The following is a 22133-nucleotide window of genomic DNA, read 5'->3' on the forward strand; positions in this document are numbered from 1 at the left end:
GTCGCACACTACTCCACCAATCCAGCGGGTATACCCCAAGAGCATCATGGTAAATGCAGTTTTCTAAAAGCGGGTGCGCTTTTCAAAAGTTCTGAAGTGTAATGCAAGGTTGCAGGCCAACTCTGGACACCGGTGTTTCAGGATTATTGTCCTTCATCAGCAGAGTGTAGGTAGATTTTCAGGGGTTGCTGTGCAGGCTGCCAAACTGTTCTCAGGTCTGGTACCTCTCCGGGCGCGTAGGGCTTTACATGTTTCTGCCATGCAGGGGCGTCTCCCCTACCAGGCTTTCATCAGGCCCTTGGAAATACACTACTGCAAGAAACCCCTTAGACATTCTGGAAATACCGACGCAGAAAATAGTTCACGGACGGTAGAGTATCCAGTATCTTGTGGTAACATTAATTAATATTGATTTTTTTGTACGTCATTGCAGTAGTGTATTTCCAAGGTCCTGATGAAAGCCTGGTAGGGGAGATGCCCCTGCATGGCAGAAACATGTTGACCACTACACCATCTAGGTTGGGCAGTCATTATTTCAGACTGTCATACACTTCTTTTTAATCTAGACACCATGATTCATCCCCAATAAAGTCTTCCTTCGTATCATGGTAGCCAGTTTTAAATAGCACCTTTGATTTCTGTTTACACTCTCTTTTTCACTGCAATTCATTTTTCCCACACCATCTTACCCACACATAACACTTGGGGTCGGATCCATCACTGGAGGTCTTGGAGAATTGGAGAAATACACACATTATCATCAGGTGTGTCTCCTTATCTAGACCATGACCTGTTACAATCCCAGATGACGAGGCTCCGCCATTGGGTGGGCTGATGGGATTTATTTCCTTTCTTTCACACAGCTTCTCTGACACATGGTCACTTGCTTCTGTCTCCTTGCTCAGTCTTCGTTGCTTAGTGTAGACCACTACTAGTCCTTTGTTTTTTGCTACATGTGAACTGGGGGTGTAGACTGGTTTCAGTGGTCTCTAAATATAATTTCCCCTTGGACCCTTCCTAACCTGTTGTGTTATATACTATCGAGTGGATGACTAGTTGTTTGTTGAATTTGCTGGCTGTAGAAAAGGAAGAGCTGTGCACAAGCGCACACTTTCGAGATGGATTATTCTATGCATCAAGATCTGCTACGCCCTGGCTGGTAAGGAACCTCCAGAGGGTATAAGAGCTCACTCTACTAGAGCAAAGTCATCAACATCTGCTTTGTCTAGGGGTGTTCCTGTAGAGGACATTTGTAGAGAGGCAACTTGGGCCTCCCTCCACACTTTCGCGAAGCATTACTGCTTGGATTCCGAAGTGAGGAGGGACGGCCACTTTGCGCGTTCTGTCCTTCAGGACTTTCTGGTATAGAGGAGTGGACACCCTCCTCCGGGAGTGGGAACTGCTGTGGGAATCTATTCACAAGGTGAGGAATCCACTGGCAGATGTATCCATCAGAAGAACAAGTTACTTACCTTCGGTAACGCTTTTTCTGGTGGATACAGTATCTGCCTGTGGATTCCTCCCATGCCCACCCGCCTCCCCGTTGTCCACTCTTCTATACCTGAATTTCTAGTAATGTTTTTTTAATGTATACATGTTATCCTCAAAGGAAGTGTGTTCTTGTACATGATTTACTATGTTATATTCACACTATGGGGTCGATTAGGATGGCGGACGGAAATGGGTACTGTCCGCCATGGTGGGGGAAATTTTACTCCCGGCTGCGCCGCGGAGATTCCGCGGTTGGGATTAGGATAATCATGTCACGAAACTCCGACCTCGGCGGACGGATCATAACCAACACCGTCCGCGGCGGACGGAACAAATCCAACTCCGTCCGCGGCGGACGGAGTCCAATGAACAACCACTGCCGTGGACGGAAATGACTGCGGAAAATAACACATGTACCGCCATACCTGTGAATACTCTGTGGCCGCAATTAGGATAAATCCGCCCGTACCACGGAACGCACAGCCATCCTCGTCCGCGGCAGAAAGAATGCAACGATAACCACAGCATCACTGCGGAAGGCCAACACGCACAACATCCCTAGCGGCAAACAAATGTTAGAAAGTGTACCGCAAGTCCAAAGCAAACATACGCACATTGACAACGCCCCCCCCATACACCAACACCAAGCACAAGCCACCATGACACGTCCCAAGTATCCAATAATGCACACTAGTCAACACGCCCACCTACCACCTGACTGCCAACAACCATTGAGACACGACTATAAAATGACACCCACACACTACCACAATCCTTTGCATCACAGCATTGCTGCTAGCAAGAGGCCCTATTCGAGATACTGCTAACTCACATAGAAGACACACAACCACCACCCTACCACACCCACCACACAAACACCCACCACACAAATCCTACACATCACACACCTGCACCCCCAACTCACTCAACTCACACACTGAGCACCACACACCATGGCACCCAAAAAAAAAACTAAATTCACGGAGACAGAGTTGAGGGTAATGGTAGATGAAATAATCCGTGTTGAGCCCCACATCTTCGGGGCCCAAGTCCAGCAGACGTCCGTGGCGCAAAAGAACCACATGTGGGACAGGATCGTCACTCGGGTGAATGCGTCGGGGACTGTGCCGAGGACGAAGCATGACATTCAGAGGCGGTGGCATGACCTGAAGACCAGGGTGAAGGGCATCCGAGCTAAAAACTTTGCTAGAGCCAATCATACTGGCGGTGGCACACCCCCGGAGCCCATACCCTACACCAATTGGGAGGAGAAGGTGCTGGTGATACTACACCCAGAGAGCCTAGACAGACTTGACGAAGGAGAAGAGACTGGTGAGTACAAACCAAGCACCACGATCAGCACGACATGGTCAGGCTCACACAACTGAGAAGAAACATCTCCTACGCCCCAACCCATGCACGTTGGACACCAACTCACAAACATGTACATGGCTCCCAACAGGCCCCCATGTTCACGGGGAGGGTGGTGGTGGTGGAGGGTGGGGTGTGTGAGAGGCCCAAACTACAACTCCCAACAGGCCCCCATGTACACGGGGAGGGTGGTGGTAGTGGAGGGTGGGGTGTGTGAGAGGCCCAAACTACAACTCCCAACAGGCCCCCATGTACACGGGGAGGGTGGTGGTGGTGGAGGGTGGGGTGTGTGAGAGGCCCAAACTACAACTCCCAACAGGCCCCCATGTACACGGGGAGGGTGGTGGTGGTGGAGGGTGGGGTGTGTGAGAGGCCCAAACTACAACTCCCAACAGGCCCCCATGTACACGGGGAGGGTGGTGGTGGTGGAGGGTGGGGTGTGTGAGAGGCCCAAACTACAACTCCCAACAGGCCCCCATGTTCACGGGGAGGGTGGTGGTGGTGGAGGGTGGGGTGTGTGCGACAGGAAACAGAAATGTCTACAAATCTATATGACCATGTAATGTCCACATTACTGACCAGCTCTATCTTGTCCCTCAGGTGATCGTCAACTGACTGGGGAAACCAGTACCCGGCCGCCTGCCTCGCCTCCCACACATACAGGACTCTCTGGTGACGAGGACACAGGCAGCTCCGGTGCGGAGGATGGAGCGGGACCAAGCACGCAGCCAGGGCCATCTGGCTCACAGGGACTCCCGGGACCGACCAACGTCGCATGTGTGACTCCAGCGACACCTGTCTCTGTGATCTGCACAGTCCCCACCACCACCAGTACCACCAGTACCAACAGTGCCACCAGTACCACGACTCCTGCCTGTGCCACCCAGCATAACCCAGCGCACGACGCTGGTCCATCGGCCTCACACACAAGCATGGTGAGTGGGCCACAAACACAGGCAACGGGACATCAGCCAATCAGGCGAGCCACACACCGCCGTGCAGAGGAAGGACAGCTACCCCATCCAGTGGCACAGTCCCTACAAGCCCTTGCCAGGTGTCAGGCATCATACGACCTGTCCCAGGCAAACGCTGATCGTGCACACCAGGACTCAGTGGACAGCACCAACATCCTGCGCGAAATCTCTGGCTTCCTTGGCCAGATGGTGCACATCATGGGCCAGCAGGCAACGATGTGGAGGGAATGGGTTGGCCGGAACAACCCCCCCCCTCCACCAATTGTCGTAGCGCCACCGCCACCGCCACCTCCGCCTCCACCGCCACCGTCACCTCTGCCTCCACCGCCGCCACCACCACCTGTGCCCCTGGCGACGGATGTGGCCCATCAACAACCTGCCCTCCCAGCTGACTCTGTTCCACCTCAGAGACGGAGGGGCCGGCCGAGGCAGGAAGTGGCTGAGAGCAGTGTTGGAGCGCCATCCACACGCTCCAAGAGGGGACGCCAATGACAATGTCACTGCCTGTGCCAGGCATTCACCCTGCTAAGTATCCTGTCCCACAGACAATCATTCCCACTGGTCTGCTGGACTACCCTGACACCCCCCAATGTGGTGTCAGCACGGACATTTCATCTGCCATTACCTTCAACTCCAACTCCCTCCACCCCACTTACTTGTAAATATTCACCAGCACAAAAGCACAACCTGTAAATAAATTGCACTTACACACACAATGATGTTTTGCCTCCATGTTTATTCACATGATTGCCTTCAGAAACAGACGTAAACAGGTTCAGGGATCATAGTCGTACATGATCATGGCGCTGCGGGAGTGACCTAGTGAAAATCAGAGACAGCAAACACACGTCAGGAAACAGATTCACACACATCACAACACAATGCACAGCAACATTACACAAACGACAACCATCACAAAAGCATGGGATGAGAGCCCACACATCATGGAGACTTGTATGTCCAAAGACATGAAGACACACATATGCAACCATCACAAACAACACCCAGCTGATGAAGCCCACATCCACACAACACCAGCAAACATACATGAGGCATTGTCAACCGCCACTAGAGGTAGTTACTCACATTCAAGGGAAGTAGCGATCTATGAGCTGGCGCCTCTGGTCCACACCTTCCTCCTCACCACTATCCTCATCAGTCGACATGGGTGGGATGGGAGGCCGAGGAACTTCTTCGTCTTCAGGGTCCAACAGCAGTTCAATGTCATTGCGTACTGCCAGGTTGTGGAGCATGCAGCAGGCAATCACGATCCTGCATACTTTTCCTGGTGAGCAGGGCAGGGCCCCTCCGGTCTTATCGAGGCACCGAAACCTAGACTTTAGCAGTCCAAAGGTACGTTCGATGACTCTCCGTGTCCTTCCATGTGCATCATTGTACCGCATTTCACCCGCTGTTGTAGTATTACGTAGGGGACTGAGGAGCCAGGGCCGGTTTGGGTACGCCGAGTCGCCTATGTAGGGGGATGACAGACACAAACATCACAACAAGATATGGTGGGTACCCCATGCAACACAGAGATCACAAGAGTCCCCACTGCACACTCACCAACAAGCCACGCGGGTCGCAGATTTGCCATGAGTCGTGGGACAATGCTGCTCCGCATGATGTGGGCGTCATGTGCGGAGCCAGGAAATCTTGCACACACATGGGAGATGATGTTGTTTGCCAGGCACACCACCTGCACGTTCAGCGAATGGAAGTGTTTGCGATTCCTGAAAACTTGCTCCCGTGCCCGTGGTGGAATGATAGCGATGTGTGTGCCATCAATTGAACCCACAACGTGAGGTATGTGGCCCAGTGCATAGAAGTCAGCTTTGACTGCTGCCAACTCTTCCGGCCGTGGGAAATGTATGTAGTCATTCTTGTACAGCATCATAGCTGTTAAGACATCCCGAAGAACCGTGCTGAACATGGCCTGTGACATCCCCCCGGCATGTCCAACTGTGTACTGAAATGTGCCAGTAGCAAAGAAATGTAGTACCGCCATGACCTTTGCAGTGGGTGTAATCGACCCAGGATACGTCCTACGTGGCTGCAGATGAGGAGACAATTGAGCCACAAGCTCCAGCAACCGACGTCGATCCAGCCGGAATTTCCGAATCACCTCCTCGTCAACCATATCCTCCAGCACAGTGTATGGGCGATGCACATTTGGAGCCCTCCTGTGTGGGAGAGAGATGTAACTTAGGTCAACTTACAAACGACGCATACGTGTACAACTCCATCACATGTGAACCTTACTGACAAAACTTCAGTCTTCACCCTAATGTTTAGTAGCCACATCACAGACACACATGCAACTGCATGCACACAAACGATAATTATACACACGCCATGTCATCAAGCACAAATGCCAACACCAATAATGTTGTGCATACGGTAATTACATGCATGGTGACACAACGTCCAAAACACATACACGGAATGCATGTGTACCACCACCACTGTAGTCACCTCGCCAGAACAAGACACTGACAACAGATGCATAATTTGGCCATACAGCCGTGATGTACTGTGTAGTTGTGAAGATGTAAGAACGTCTGTAAGGTCACACCCGACGTCAACACGTACAAATGCACATCTGTTGCCCATTGTGTGCCGACCGATGGGCATAGTATGGACACACATGCTATATTGTATGACATATGACCTTTCCCTATCACGCTCACAACCCTCATGACGCAACTGCACACAACACATCACGGTGCAGCGTCTGACAAGATAACATAATTGGCGCCGCCATGGCGGTGCACAACTTCCGCTACTTCCCAAAGGCCATACGCGGCCAGCGTCCCTCTTCCCATTGGCTGCATGTGCAGGGACCGTCACGGGCACACATCGGCAACCGCACGTGCAAGCTTCAGGCACGGATGCTTCAGTTGCAACAATGTTCTATCACTGGCGCCTCCATGGCGGTGCACTCAGCGGGGGAGGTGCAGGCCTATACACCCTGTAGATGTACTCAATGGACATGCCAGTTCATGACCCGCCTTACAGTCACATTGCATCATCCACCGTACACCGGCCGGAGCGGCCGGGCCTAGGACGGCCGTGCCCGGCCATGTCCACAACCGCCGTGCCCGGCCATGTCCACAACCGCCGTGCCCGGCCATGTCCACAACCGCCGTGCCCGGCCATGTCCACAACCGCCGTGCCCGGCCATGTCCACAACCGCCGGGCCCGGCCATGTCCACAACCGCCGTGCCCGGCCATGTCCACAACTGCCGTGCCCGGCCATGTACACAACCGGGCCCGGCGGTTGTGGACATGGCCGGGCCCGGCGGTTGTGGACATGGCCGGGCACGGCCGTCCTAGGCCCGGCCGCTCCGGCCGGTGTACGGTGGATGATGCAATGTGACTGTAAGGGGGGTCATGAACTGGCATGTCCATTGAGTACATCTACAGGGTGTATAGGCCTGCACCTCCCCCGCTGAGTACGTGCACCGCCATGGAGGCGCCAGTGATAGAACATTGTTGCAACTGAAGCATCCGTGCCTGAAGCTTGCACGTGCGGTTGCCGATGTGTGCCCGTGACGGTCCCTGCACATGCAGCCAATGGGAAGAGGGACGCTGGCCGCATATGGCCAATCGCAAGTAGCGGAAGCAGTGCACCGCAACAACAGGGCCAGTCATTGGCCCATTTCACGAACACGCTTCCAGGGCTGACCAATTGCTGGCGACGTATGCCACTGACACATGCTGAGGGCCCTATATATGTGTGTTGGCCAAAATGACACTTCCTACCCTGGGGACCAGTGCTGCCTGTTCACCTCGACCTGCTGCTGCTGCTGAGCTGACCACCGACTGCTGCCTGTGACCATCACCTCGACCTGCTGCTGCTGCTGAGCTGACCACCGACTGCTGCCTGTGACCATCACCTCGGCCTGCTGCTGCTGCTGAGCTGACCACCGACTGCTGCCTGTGACCATCACCTCGACCTGCTGCTGCTGCTGAGCTGACCACCGACTGCTGCTCTAGTGCCATACTCCGTGATCTTGCCATGTCGAGAGGCAAAGAGATCCGGTCTCGACCCTTCACCGCCGCGGAGCTTGATGTCCTCGTGGACGGTGTACTCCGCAACTATGGACGCCTCTACGGCGCACCAGGACAGGTGGTAAGTGCAGTGTGGGACATGTTGGTGTGCATGAGGGGGCCAAATAATCAGGCCTATTTCCATCTTAGCTGTGTAGTGTGGGCTAGGCATATGTTCCTGATTGTGCATGGCTGCTGACAGTTACGTCTTGCCCCTATGTGTGTGACAGGCCAACTGTCCACTGACTTAAACCCTTTTGTCTCCCATCATGGTAGGTCAAGCTGCACCTTCGCAAGGACCTGTGGAGGAGCATAGCACGGGAAGTACGGGCATTGGGGGTGTGCAACAGACGACATACACACTGCCACAAACGCTGGGACGACATTTCCAGGCTGAGCAAGAATGTAGCGGAAGTAACACTGGGCATGATTCCAAGGACGCCCCGTCTGGCCCGACGCTCCATGACCCCTCTCATGCACCGTATCATTGCAGTGACGCATCCTGAACTGGCCGAACGTCTGAGTGCCGATCAACAGCAAACTTGCGGTGAGCATACTGTCTGTGTAGGAAACCTGTGAGTGCTATGCATGTATTGGTGCACAGACACAGTATAGAGTTCCGTGTTGCGTATGTATCTCTGTGATGCCATTTTGGTCCCATTGGGTGGTTGTCATTTGACATCCAGGTCCGCCATGTTGACACGCCACTTGCTTAGTAGTTGAGTGTTGAAGCACATCCCCTAGTGGTCCATGGCCCCATGGCAGGAAATGTGAGGATGACTGGTAGAGGTGGGCCGTGTGCAGGATGGGGGCAACAAAATCTTTGTCAGCTAAGTAATTTGGCAATCCTGGTCCTTCTGTACGTCAGTCTGCCCATGACTCACACATCTTTCATGTGCATTTCAGCTATGACAGAGGACACTCAGCCACAGACGGTGGAGAGTAGTCGAGGAAATGAGTCCGGCTCAGACTTCGCACACACGCAGACTGACACAGAGGAGGCCAGCGCCGGAGAGGGGGACAGGACCGTCCCTGAGGACTCGCATGTGGAGACACCATCGTCCTCCTCGTCGGACACTCTTGGTGAGCCTGCACTGTTGTCACAGACTGGGAGTGGGCACTCATCACCTTCTGTCGGAAGACAGCACACAGGGCCCACACTTCCGCCAACTGCACCATGTACTGTTCGTGGCCGGAGGAGTAGGGGGAGCAGAGTGGCGTTCGGTGCAGGCACCGCTGCCCCTGCCACGGTGAGCCAAAATGCATTGTGTGCTGAGGCCGTTGATCTGCTGCGACAGCTGTGTGTGGGGCAGACCAATATGACAAATGCTTTCCAGGACCATGATAGGAAGTTGGGGCAGGTGGTGGCATTCATGGAAGGGATGCATGGCGATCTTGCAGGTCTACACAGGACAGTGCAGTCATTGGCAAGCAGTGTGTCGTCTGCAATAGTACAGTCGCATGAACAGGGTGCTACTTCTGTTTCCCCATCTACACCACTGGATGTCTCAGGGGGTAGTGATTATTCTGAGCAGGACTCAAATACAGGTTATTGCACTAGAAGCAGCGTCAGACAGCACGTCAGGGCACGCAGGGCACAGACCCCATCCCCTAGATCAGCTAAATCTGTTCACGTAGACAACGTCAGATACACTGGAGTACACACACAGGATCCACAAGTGTTGTTGGGGGACATGCCTTCAGGGGCTACACAGGCATTCAACACAAAAGGTACTCCCAAGGCAAGGGATACTCACATGTCCATGGACTGTACCTTGGACAAGGCCAGTCAGAAGACAAAGGCACCTCCTAAGAGCAGGGAGACTCCCAAGGGCAGGCCCACAGCAGAGGAAAGGGACACTCCCAAGGACAGTGACAAGACAAAGGCACCTCCTAGGAGCAGGGAGACTCCCAAGGGCAGGCCCACAGCAGAGGAAAGGGACACTCCCAAGGACAGTGACAAGACAAAGGCACCTCCTAGGAGCAGGGAGACTCCCAAGGGCAGGCCCACAGCAGAGGAAAGGGACACTCCCAAGGACAGTGACAAGACAAAGGCACCTCCTAGGAGCAGGGAGCCTCCCAAGGGCAGGCCCACAGCAGAGCAAGGTCCATCTCCCAAGGGCAGAAACACACACAGAGAGCAGGTGTCTACTGGAGACAGGTGCACCACAGACGACAAGTCTGCTGGCAGGAACAGGGCGGCGACCAGGGCACAGGCTACATCCAGAGACAACACTCCACCTAAGGATAAGGCACATCCTACGGACAAGGCATCTAGCATGGACAATGGCGCAATCAAGGACAGGCATACTTCACCCCTGGCTGCACTGAGGCTGATGTTTTCTACTGAACGCCAAACTGATGTCTCCGCGGCGGAGTCCCCCCATACCTCCACTCCCATCCAGGCCAGTCAGAAGCAGAGGAGGGTGTCCCCTGTTGTTGCATCCCCCATTACACATGATTCCGAGTCCAGGCGGCAGGCACAGAGCAAACGACAAGCAGGCTCCAGCACGTCCCCAGAAACCAGATCCCCGGCTGCAGATGCTCCACCTATGGTGGGTGGTGATTCTTTAGAGTCCCCACCACTTGGCAGTCCTGTCCTGTCCAGGGTGCACTCACACATCTCTAAGAAATGCAGACACACACCATTGACACCTGCCAACCCCGATTTGGCTCAAGGTCAGCTATCCCCAGCTCCCAGGCCCACCCTGCCTCCTGGCCCATACAGCCCTGTGGCTCATCATTTCAGTTGTCCCAGTGGCGCTGGTGCAGTTGACTCTCATGTATCAGATGGTGGCACTGTGTCTGTTGTTGGCTGTCATGCATCATGTAGTGGCACAGTCTCAGTTGTGCCCTCTCCTGTTGCAGGTCCTGGCAGTGTATCTGGGTCTATGGCTCATGTGTCAGTTAGAAGATCTGTGGCTGTGTTGCACACTCCTGTTTCTGGTGCTGGCAGTCTGTCTGGGTCAGTGGGTCACGTGTCAGTGACTACATCTGTGGCTGTGTTGCACACTCCTGTTTCTGGTGCTGCCAGTGTGTCTGGGTCCGTGGCCCATGTGTGTGTCACTCGGGCTGTGGCTGTGTCTCACACTCCTGTTGCTGGTGCTGCCAGTGTGTCTGGGTCCGTGGCCCATGTGTGTGTCACTCGTGCTGTGGCTGTGTCTCACACTCCTGTTGCTGGTGCTGCCAGTGTGTCTGGGTCCGTGGCCCATGTGTGTGTCACTCGGGCTGTGGCTGTGTCTCACACTCCTGTTGCTGGTGCTGCCAGTGTGTCCGAGGCAGGTAGTTCACGCAGTCCCCCTGATTCTGTGATTTGAGGTGCTGAACACTTCACTCAAATGTTATTTCACATGGTGTGTCCATTGAGAACTGCGTGGCACTCTTGTCGTTCCTGTGACGGGTTGGTAGGGACACGTACTTGTGCTGCCTCTGATGGACCTGCTCTGTACTGCACAATGCCCTGTTGATGCTCTGATACTGCATTCTGCCCTCTCGTTAACTGCCTATGATGTACCTGCTCTGTACTGCACAATGCCCTGTTGATGCTCGGATACTGCATTCTGCCCTCTCGTTTACTGCCTATGATGTACCTGCTCTGTACTGCACAATGCCCTGTTGATGCTCTGATACTGCATTCTGCACTCTCATGTGCTGCCTTTGATCAACCTGTTCAGTGCAATGGACTGTTGATGCACTTAGCCCCTCTCACGTGCTGCCTCTGATGGACCTGCTCTGTGCAATGGACTGTTGATGCACTTAGCCCCTCTCACGTGCTGCCTCTGATGGACCTGCTCTGTGCAATGGACTGTTGATGCACTTAGCCCCTCTCACGTGCTGCCTATGATGTACCTGCTCTGTACTGCACAATGCCCTGTTGATGCTCTGATACTGCATTCTGCCCTCTCGTTAACTGCCTATGATGTACCTGCTCTGTACTGCACAATGCCCTGTTGATGCTCGGATACTGCATTCTGCCCTCTCGTTTACTGCCTATGATGTACCTGCTCTGTACTGCACAATGCCCTGTTGATGCTCTGATACTGCATTCTGCACTCTCATGTGCTGCCTTTGATCAACCTGTTCAGTGCAATGGACTGTTGATGCACTTAGCCCCTCTCACGTGCTGCCTCTAATGTAGCTGTTCTGTGCAATGGACTGTTGATGCACTTAGCCCCTCTCACGTGCTGCCTCTGATGGACCTGCTCTGTGCAATGGACTGTTGATGCACTTAGCCCCTCTCACGTGCTGCCTATGATGTACCTGCTCTGTACTGCACAATGCCCTGTTGATGCTCTGATACTGCATTCTGCCCTCTCGTTTACTGCCTATGATGTACCTGCTCTGTACTCCACAATGCCCTGTTGATGCTCTGATACTGCATTCTGCACTCTCGTTTACTGCCTCTGATGTACCTGCTCTGTACTGCACAATGCCCTGTTGATGCTCTGATACTGCATTCTGCACTCTCGTTTACTGCCTCTGATGTACCTGCTCTGTACTGCACAATGCCCTGTTGATGCTCTGATACTGCATTCTGCACTCTCGTTTACTGCCTCTGATGTACCTGCTCTGTACTGCACAATGCCCTGTTGATGCTCTGATACTGCATTCTGCCCTCTCGTTTACTGCCTATGATGTACCTGCTCTGTACTGCACAATGCCCTGTTGATGCTCTGGTACTGCATTCTGCCCTCTCGTTAACTGCCAATGATGTAGCTGCTCTGGTGCCCACTTTGCCCATGCTCACGCATACACTGTGATTATACCCCTATTTTGTACAATAAAGGTAGTCTATCAAGTCTCGTGGTCTGTCGTTGTCATTCCTGCTTGCGTACTACAAATGTGTATTCGTATTTGCTTCTCATCAGTGGTTTCGGTAACATGACACTCCCCCTCCCTACGTCACGTCCCTTGCTGGTATTCCCCTCCAGACAGCCAATGGTTTGTGCCTTACCTGCGTCGTCGTCGATAGTGGGCCATGACTAGGACGTGGTGGATCGCGAAGAGCATTGGGAAAGCGTGTAGCGCTGGGTCCATGGTGGTGGTCTGCTTGCGGTGGGTATCTCTGCTATGTCACCTACGTTCGCTGTGGGGATTCCGCCGTGTTCAGACAGGTTGTTTTTCCGCTGCGGTTTTATGTGTATTTTCCGCCATCTTGATTTGGGGGACGGTCTTAGATGTCAGTACGTACGGCGGGGCCTCCGGATGTGTTCCGTCCGCCACGTGGTCGTGTGTAGTTCGGCGGCGGTGCGTGCTTTTCCGTCGCGGACGGAAATTGGACACGTTTTCCTATCCTGATATGGCGGACGGAGTATCCGAGGCAGGCGGACACGGAAAAGGCTTTTTCCGCCTACTCCAGGGCCGCGGTGGCTCTTCCGTCCGCCATCCTAATGAGCCCCTTTGTGTGTTAACTTGACTAGTTTGTACTGTGTATACTGTGTATATATCTATTGTTGTTGGTCCGTCCGTGTGCCTTGAAGACACGGAAAAAAGTGCGGAACTGATGTCATCACGCCGGCGTAGGCCTATTATGGAGTCGGTGACGTCAGCGGAGCGGCACGCGATGTCGTGCGTTCCTGTGACATCGTCCACGCCGGCGAGCTACAAAGAATTTTCCGAACGTTGCTGACGCAGGGGGATATTCACAAGGTGAGGAATCCACAGGCAGATACTGTATCCACCAGAAAAAGCGTTACCGAAGGTAAGTAACTTGTTCATCTCAAACAGAAGACAGTTAAATGGTTTCTTATTGGAGGGTACCACCTCATTGGTATCAAAAGAATAATTTGTGTTACTGAAGAAGAGACCAATGCCAAGTCGCAAAATGCTTATCATAAGCACTGCTTAGTGTGGTGTCTGGGACTCCATAGCCTGGCATTCCATATGTGACATGGTGTCAATGGTGATATGGTACATCAGGTCCCATGTATGAAGAAAATGTCAATCCAGCCATAGTAAGAGAGTATCTGATTTCACAGGGGACTGAATTACACCTCGCACTAGAGGATTTCATCTTTCAAACCTTTGCTGTTGGTGGAGAGGCATAAAATCCACCCTTGCTCCATTCTGAAAAGGTTTAAAGGGCTCCATGAATTAATAGCTTCCAAAATTATCTGCTGGAGGTCATCTGGAGAGTGGTTGGAGTTGGAAAAGTGATGGCACATTTTTGTAGTGCTGTGTCTGCAGCATATGTTCCTCCAGTGCTCCATTATTCTTAGTTCAATAGCGCTCGTGGTCATTCCCGCGTAATGAAGGCCACAAAGGTAGGTGATCAGGTAAACACAGTTTTTTGTACTGCAGTTACTGTGACTTTTCTGTTTCCAGGCGAATTGGGGACCCAACCTGACCTCTTAGGAATGTTTAGTAAGTGGGCATACCCCGTAGGACCCACAGGGATAGGGCCCTGTGACAGGTGGTAAGGACCACAAGGTGTTCTGCATGTGGGACTGTTAAATATGAGGTCTGGTGTTTACCAGGGGGTCCTTCAGTTTCTGGGTACACTTAAAAGCGAATCATGGCTCTGGAATCTCAAGGGGCCCAGTGCGTCATCACTCCTTCCCACGGTCGCATGCACCCCACCCAAGGACAATCACTACAATTACCTGCACCTTAAAAGACGGGTCTTCTCCCCTGCTCAGTCTCAATCCAGATGAACAGAGGATGGTAGGTCTCCTGCGCTCTCTGCACAGAAACCACATGAGTGTGGTTGCATCTCTTGAAAACTCTCTGTTTTTCTTTTTTTTCTCACCCCAAGGCAATTTGGGTCCCCTTGACTTGCTGTTTCTTTATGTTGACTATCATTGTTCTTTCCACAGTTAGCAGCTGAGTGGTACACTCTGCTTTTGACCTATGGGTCACTGAGCCAAAGGGTAAGACCCTTCACTCACTCCTGAGGACAACTTGTGATACACTGTGTAACATCAACACAGATTGGTTTTATGTTGTCTGTTACCTGTATGTCCACTTGCCTGTTCTGTTATATTGCATGTACTAGTGTGTTTTTTACTTCCTTCACATTGTGGCGACTGATCAGCCATAACAATAGCATGCACATACAGTGTCCCGGAAAAGCGATCCTGGAGACACATTGGCCCATACATGCAAAACATTTGTTTACTGTGTGTTTTCTTCATTTTCTCTTTTTTTTTCTAAGTTGGACTATCAATTTTAAACTTTTTGAACAAAGGTATTCTCTTTTAGGGGATTACCTACACTTTATATCACATCTTAGATGTGGGGTACGGTTAGCTCTCCTTTTTTTAGGTCCTGAAGAAGTGGTACAGATACTTTTTGGGCCAACAGGCAAGAAACACGTTGACCTGACCACATTCACAGATTTAGGCTACTTGGATACATTACCTCCCTGTAGTCGCCTGTACCAAATTATGTTTTTTTTAACACTGCCAAGGAAACCATCAGTTTAAAGTCCAGTTGAATACCTCTTTTTAGTCTCTCTTTATTTCACTATACGCATTCACTCAACCTCACACATTCAAAACGCCCTCACACTGGCACTTTCATCAGATGGCAAAAATAAAAAGATCTCTGCTAAAGCGACCCTTCGTGGGGCCCATAGGGCATTGCATTGCCAGCCCTATGAAGAACACCCTTGATGATGAGACATTACATGCTCATGGATTTGTGAAGGCAACAAGAAAAAATCCTTAGGAGTCCCCTTTCTTTGTCCGCCTTTCTTTCTACTTTGCTTTCTGAAAGGAGCAGTATTTCCACTGGTTTCTGCATTAGCACTTTCAGAGCCTAGCTACTGGACCTTCATTGGCTCACATTACCCCTCACTTCCTTGTTTTGAGTCATATTCAGGGCCATATACAAATCTCTACAATGTCCAGAAAATATACCTATACTACACATAAGATAACAAACATTTCACTCAACTTATTAAGTGCTATTTGAAAGTGGGAGACACATATGTGTGTAGAGTGAATCAAAGATGAATACTCCAATATAAGTAAGACTTTCATAGAGTGAGCAGGAGATGCTGTTTATTCTTAACTCAGACTGTCTTTAATTCACTCCCATATTAGGGTTTTATTTTCCAGTGCCTTGGTAAGTGCATGGCCAGCTGTGATGATACTGCACTGATCTTACCCTTCCTTCGAAGCTTGTTCGAATCTACTAGGTTCATCGCTACGCCTTACCATGCAGTAAGTATCAAGTGCATTTCTTACAATTATCATAGATTTATTTCCCTAGGGTATTTCACCCTGTACGACCACAACAAAAACAAGTTGAGAAGGTAGTCATATGGGGCTGTGGAACATCTGGATGTACATTGTGTAGGTTTGTAACTTCATTCATAGAGCTTGATGGTAAATTATTGATGACCGGTGAAACATTCCTCACTCAGTACTTCCTCTCACCCAAAAGTGTGATTTTGTCCTCCGTGCATAGCCAAATTATAGTAGAGTGAAACCCCTCTACAGAGTAGATGAGGACAAAGTTAGCAGAAACTAAATGTAGAGCTCCTTTTTTCAGGTGACTAATAATGCATTTCATCAGGGATAGTTAGGAGCCTCTTTAGGTGATCTCTCTTGATAGAAGCCAGTGTTTGAACAAGATAAATCAAGTTTAATCAATGTAGCATATAAAGCGGTGAAAGACATAAAGCTATATGAAGGCTTTGAAATGACTCTCTCAGAAAGGCCTCCAAAATAGACAACAGTAGACATGAGGAAGAAAGGATAAGCACCCCTTCTAAAGAAATCGCACTCCTTTGTTGTAAAGAAGGCTTGTGTATTGAACTGTCCTTGCAGTTCCTTTATGTGAAACACCAGAGAGAACAAAGTGACCGAAATCAAATAGTGACGAAACTCTCATCTTATTGTCCAAAGATGCTTTTTAAGTAGCATGGTAAAGGCCCTCCAGTATAGCTGTATAAAGGTATCCTTAAATCATGCATTCAGGCCACTGAATATATTTGCTTTACTAGTTGACAATCATTCACCAATACCAGCTGTAAACACTGAATGTGAAATCAAGAACCAGCTTTATCCTTTCTTTCTAATATGAAATCTCTTGTACTAAATGTCTGTGTTTGGTAAATGTCTATTGTCTCCCTGAGGCTGTGAGTTGTCTTTCCCTATTTGCAGGGCATAGTAATCGGTTTCCAAACATGTGCCAAGGTTCATCCTTTCGCATGCCGGCAGGTACTTGAAGCGTACAAGGGTTGTCTTTCTGATATTGAGCTGGTAAGAACCATGCATCTCTTTCTATCTCATATTTCAAACTTTCCTCAGCAGCGGCGGTTCACATTTATTAAATGTATTGTACAATTAGATAAAAGTTTACGAGAAAGAAAAGCTAAAATATGTCTAAAGACGTAGGCAGTCTACAATTCCGAATACAAAACTGTATCAAATAAATGGCCAGTGCAGCTTCCATTCCTCATGTGTATATAACATTTGTTGAAGAAATTTAGAAATTTGTTTAGAAAATGTATTTTGAAGGGGCTTATGATACCAAATGCAACAATCTCTTAAATTTACCATAAAAACAAGTCATTCAACCTTTACTTTCTCCTTTGATTTACTCATGACTACAGAAGTAATAGAGCATCAACGGAAATGCCACCCTCCAAGACAACTTACATTTAGGAATGTGGGTGTTCAATACAAGACCGGGTCTAAGACCAGGCCCTGGACTCAAGGGGGGAGTGGTACTCGATATCAAACAACAGGCCTGGGTAAAGGCTGGGCTCTGTATCTACAGAATACAGTTACATTGACGAAAGGTATGCGGCTGAGTCCATATTCTATAGCACACAGCATTACTGTGTTCTAAACTCCTACTGAAATGGTGACTGGCCCGGGCCAGGAGGCAACCGGCACCAGCACTGGTGTGTTGTGTTACAGGACTACCTCTCCTGTCTGAGGATGGGCCTTCATGAAGCCAGCGTGAACAACCCACCCTGACACATTGGTAAGGCAGTGTGATTGCGTTGTAGGGGCAGAGAAACACCCATATCCCCTATGCCTAGGACAAGGCCAGGGAGGATCATTGTATTCGGGGGCTGGGTGACACTGAGGCCAGGGTTGATTTAGGCAGCCGGGTAAGGCACTATTCACTGGATCATTGGTTTTGCAGGGCATTTTCTTCGTGGCGTTCCTGCCGCCTTTGAGGTTGTGTGTGTGTGTGCATGGGTGTGTGTGTGTGTGTGTGAATAAGAGTTAGGGTAAGGGTAATAGTACACATTAAAGTTAGTTGTAGAGTTAATGTAAGCATAAAGGATAGAGATTGACTTCAGGTTGCGTATATTGTGCCAGTTATGGAACAGTTCTTGTTTAATGTTAGTCTTAGGGATAACTTTATGGCTAGAGATGAAGTATGGGCATGATACAGGGTTAGGGTAAATAATTTTGTTCAGCATACTTTGCTGGAAGGAACTAGGTTCAGGTCTATGAAAAGTGGTGGGTATATTATCCTCCTAGTGTTAGGGGGTTTGGGTTTCGGTTATAGTACATAATAGTAATAGGCAAGTGATAGTGATAGCATTATGGTTAGGCATAGGATTTTGGATTTGTGTACCTTACAACAAGAATAAAATCCTATAAAATCATTTTCAGATACTCATACAGCATTAACATTTGAAATATCAGTTTCTCACTTTTCTTTTTGTATTTTTTTCCTCAATATTTAATTTCTAAATTTTAACCTAAATACCACTGGCAGGGGACAAGTGTCTTTTGAGCAGACAGGTGCATGAGGTAGTGCTGCCCCAAAGTTCTTTGACACCATAATTCAACTTTGAGTGAATGATTTATGTTGCCTGCGCCACCACAATTGTCTAGCACAGAAAAAGAATTGTGTTTAAACTTTATCATAACCAACAGCCATTACACATCCCTCACTTATTTCACAGTACACTGCATACCAGGGCAAGTGGAAGCTGCACTCCAATAAATGCGCCAATAGCTATGACAAAAAATGTGTTTGTTAAGGCATGAAAACTATGAGCTGCACCCTTTAAATGAAATAAAAATAAGCTGCATAAGTTTATAAATGATATTAAGTGTGATGGATCGATATCTGAAATTTAGGTTTTCGTTTGAAGTTTAGCAGTGCCCAGAAGCTGCATGAAGTCATCACTAGATGAATGAAATTACTTTTTCCGACAGGTTAAAGATCCGCTTTCTGGCAAAGCTCTTAACTTACCAAAGTGGTTACTTCATAGGTCTTTGCTCTAGACAGCGCGTGTGCGCTGCTCTAACCAGCCTGCCCATAGACTTCCCTTTCGCTGCCCCAATCGTCACTCCATTCGTCCGTGGCATGAGTACATCATGCCTCTTCCTGTATTGAACCCCCCCTGAAAGCACCAGCCAATTACTTATGTGTTAACACAGTGGCCATTTTAGGTACTCATTTTTGGAATACTTTTTCCATTGGTTAGAACTACTGTGCACGGTGGTTACAGGCGCACTCTCTCGTTGATCTTGGAAATGCTTGTTTTTTATTGTTATCTTGTGCTTTTATCTCAACACATTATTGGCTCAGGTTTGTTTTCCGTTTGTGGTGTTTCCGTTGTTCAGCAGGTGCCCCTTTATGGCCGCTGCTTCATTGGTCTAAGGGGTATCGCAAAGAAATTGGAATTTCAACAGCACAATGCCTGTCGTGTAAAAAGCTGTTTTTCTGTAGTGAGAGCATAATTCTGACAATGCCCAATGCTGTGTTGGCTAAAACACCACTTCTAAGTTGTGAAAATCAAATAGGAGCGCTCAGTCAGATCACATTGGAAGCAAGCCTGCCTATAGGACCTGGCAGTAAGATCATAGATGGGACCAAGCAAGATGTGAAAACATGGGGTACACGCTGCATAGGGCTGCAGTCTTCTCTGCAGGTTTCGTTCGCACTCAGCAGAAACATTAGGTTTACTCGTATACTTTCTTTCTGCTCTCCTCCTTCTGACTCTGCGCACATGTTCATGTTTAACAGCCTGAACACCGTAATAATAATAATGTATTTTTTCATTTATAGCTCATGTAACTGCATTTTTGTAGTTTCATAGCATTGCCGCACGTCTTGCAGATAATGTTTTTAACAACCCGGGCACAAATAGATATCACATAGGCCGAGGGCTTTAAGTGGGCTGGGTCTTGCTGGTGCACCAGCAGTTCTAAAAAGCAAGTGCTGGGACGGGTCCTTAACGGGGTCTCCATTTTTGCCCGCACCATACAGGCAGAAACCTCCGTTTTGTCTGATTCCTCTTTTTTGCTGGAATGTCTGCTCTGATCCCACTGCTTAAGGGAAGTTCCTTGCTACAGGGAAGCATGGGTCTTTTACCATTGCATACTCTGCAGAACAGCAATATAATGCAGAGTATATTATTACAGTGTTCACTACAAATGACATTAACTGTCATTGTCCTCTTCTAGGGAAGGTTTCTGCCCTTCATGTGCTTGTATACTTCTGCAATTAAGGCAACAATTATGCTTACATGCTGTTGCTGCACAAAAGGACATATGACTTGCCAGGCCACACCAAGGTCACGTTATGCTTTTTTCTTTCTTTTTGTTCTGGCAGTTTATATAGTGTAAACTTGGCCCTAGGGCACTAAAGGGCTTTACATGTAAACCATATATTTTTACATGTCAACTGTTCTGCAGGAAGAAATGCTTTGAGTGTGTAATCGAGGTATTGAAGCATATATTTTGTTAAACACCAAGGTTGTTAAAATTAAGTTGTGCAGGAAAATTTTTTTTGAGAGAAAGGCAAGGGCTTTACTTGGATATCCTGCGTTAAACTGAGGAAAAACAGAAGATGGCCTATTTAAACTAACCTTTTCAAATCCTCCCTTTGATAACCAGCCCCCATTGAGAGAGAAAAGACTTAAAAGTAAACAAATTATTTGAAAAGGGCATGGAAATGTTCACCCTCAGATATAGCCAATGGAAATACACACCATTGACAAAGCTGACAACCTGGGCTTGTTGTATCAGCCATGTAACTTGCTGTATTATATATCTGGGTGCAATGACAGCAGCTCCAAAATACTAGTGGGGAGGCACACTATACAGAAGCACATATTATTAGCTTACATGTTTTAAGCCACATCCGTAATCTTCTTGCCACGCCCCTTTGAGGGACCCACCAGTTTTTTCATACCACTTGAAGCCCTGCATAGGCCTTTCGTCGTAGGCCAGGATTTATTTAATGAAGTATGCTACAAACAGTAACTTGCTACATTTAATTTTGTTTCTTTCTGAGCATGATGAGCTGCCAACTGTGGTAGACTTTTATGTTTATGGTAATTCAGCATTAGTTGTATCATGTTGGAAATTTGTATAACACGCCCTGGCAGCCGGGGCTGCCGCAAATTGCTGGAATCTTTGTTTCAATTCTTTTGAGGCTAGTCTTGTTCATTATTCTATGATTCTAACTCCTGTGGCCTTGCAACCCTCACACTGCAGTGGAATTGAAAGTGTGAGCATTTAATTGTCCCTTTCCACCGCCCACCTGGGCTCTGCAGGTAGGGCCTTTTCCTGCAAAGTGCGGCCCGCACTGAAGTGGCCTCCCACTCCGTGAACTGCCTGGTCAATAAAACATAAACATTGCCTATTTTTCTCAGAAAGTAAATGTAGGTCAAACGGTTAGTATGTGGATGGAAATGAGTGGCAAACTGTAAGGGACTACACAATAAACATTTTGGTAACTGTCAAAGTCATTTTACACTCATTATCTGATCCAATGAAACCTGTTACATATGTTTCTGTTATTATATTGATTATACCGTAATTGCATGTACATGTGATTTTTCTAGGATTACCTTCGTGGGCATTCTTCCAAGGGCAGGATGACATATTGAACATTTAGTGACACCCATATTTTCTGCATCTACAAATCTGTCAACTGCCCCCACACCGTGGTCAAAACACAAACAGACATTTTGTTTGTCGGGAATGCTGCTACCACCAATTTATAAACTACAATGTCTGCTTGCTCATTCAATCTTGCTCTCTGTCTCACTCTGAGAACACGGAAGAGAACACATATGTGTTGTACAGGCAAAGCATTGCAGCGCTATTTGGTATCTCTCTGATGGTAAACCACGCAGCTGGATAAAGTCATGTTTTTTAGGCCTCAGCTCTAGACGGAGCATATGGGCTGTCTCAAACCGAGACATGCTGAATCCACTGGATGGGCTTTAGCCTGCCCATGGGCTTCCCATTTGCTGCTACCATCATCACTCTTCAGTTATATCCACATATTCCAGAGCACACCATGCCACAT

The 22133-nt window shown here is 49.0% G+C and overlaps 1 protein-coding gene across 1 annotated transcript in view; it reads left to right on the top strand.

The window, feature by feature from the left end:
- Nucleotides 1–22133, top strand: part of LOC144798551 (maestro heat-like repeat-containing protein family member 2A) — a 59193-nt gene that overhangs the window by 27162 nt on the left and 9898 nt on the right. The window contains exons 9-10 of the mRNA XM_078669487.1: nucleotides 15935–16054; nucleotides 17000–17098. Of these exons, the coding sequence (XP_078525613.1) occupies nucleotides 15935–16054; nucleotides 17000–17098 (219 nt within the window). The remainder of the gene's footprint in view (nucleotides 1–15934; nucleotides 16055–16999; nucleotides 17099–22133) is intronic.

This window comes from Lissotriton helveticus, chromosome 12, assembly GCF_964261635.1.
Source record: "Lissotriton helveticus chromosome 12, aLisHel1.1, whole genome shotgun sequence".
In the NCBI taxonomy this organism is placed as follows: Eukaryota; Metazoa; Chordata; class Amphibia; order Caudata; family Salamandridae; genus Lissotriton; species Lissotriton helveticus.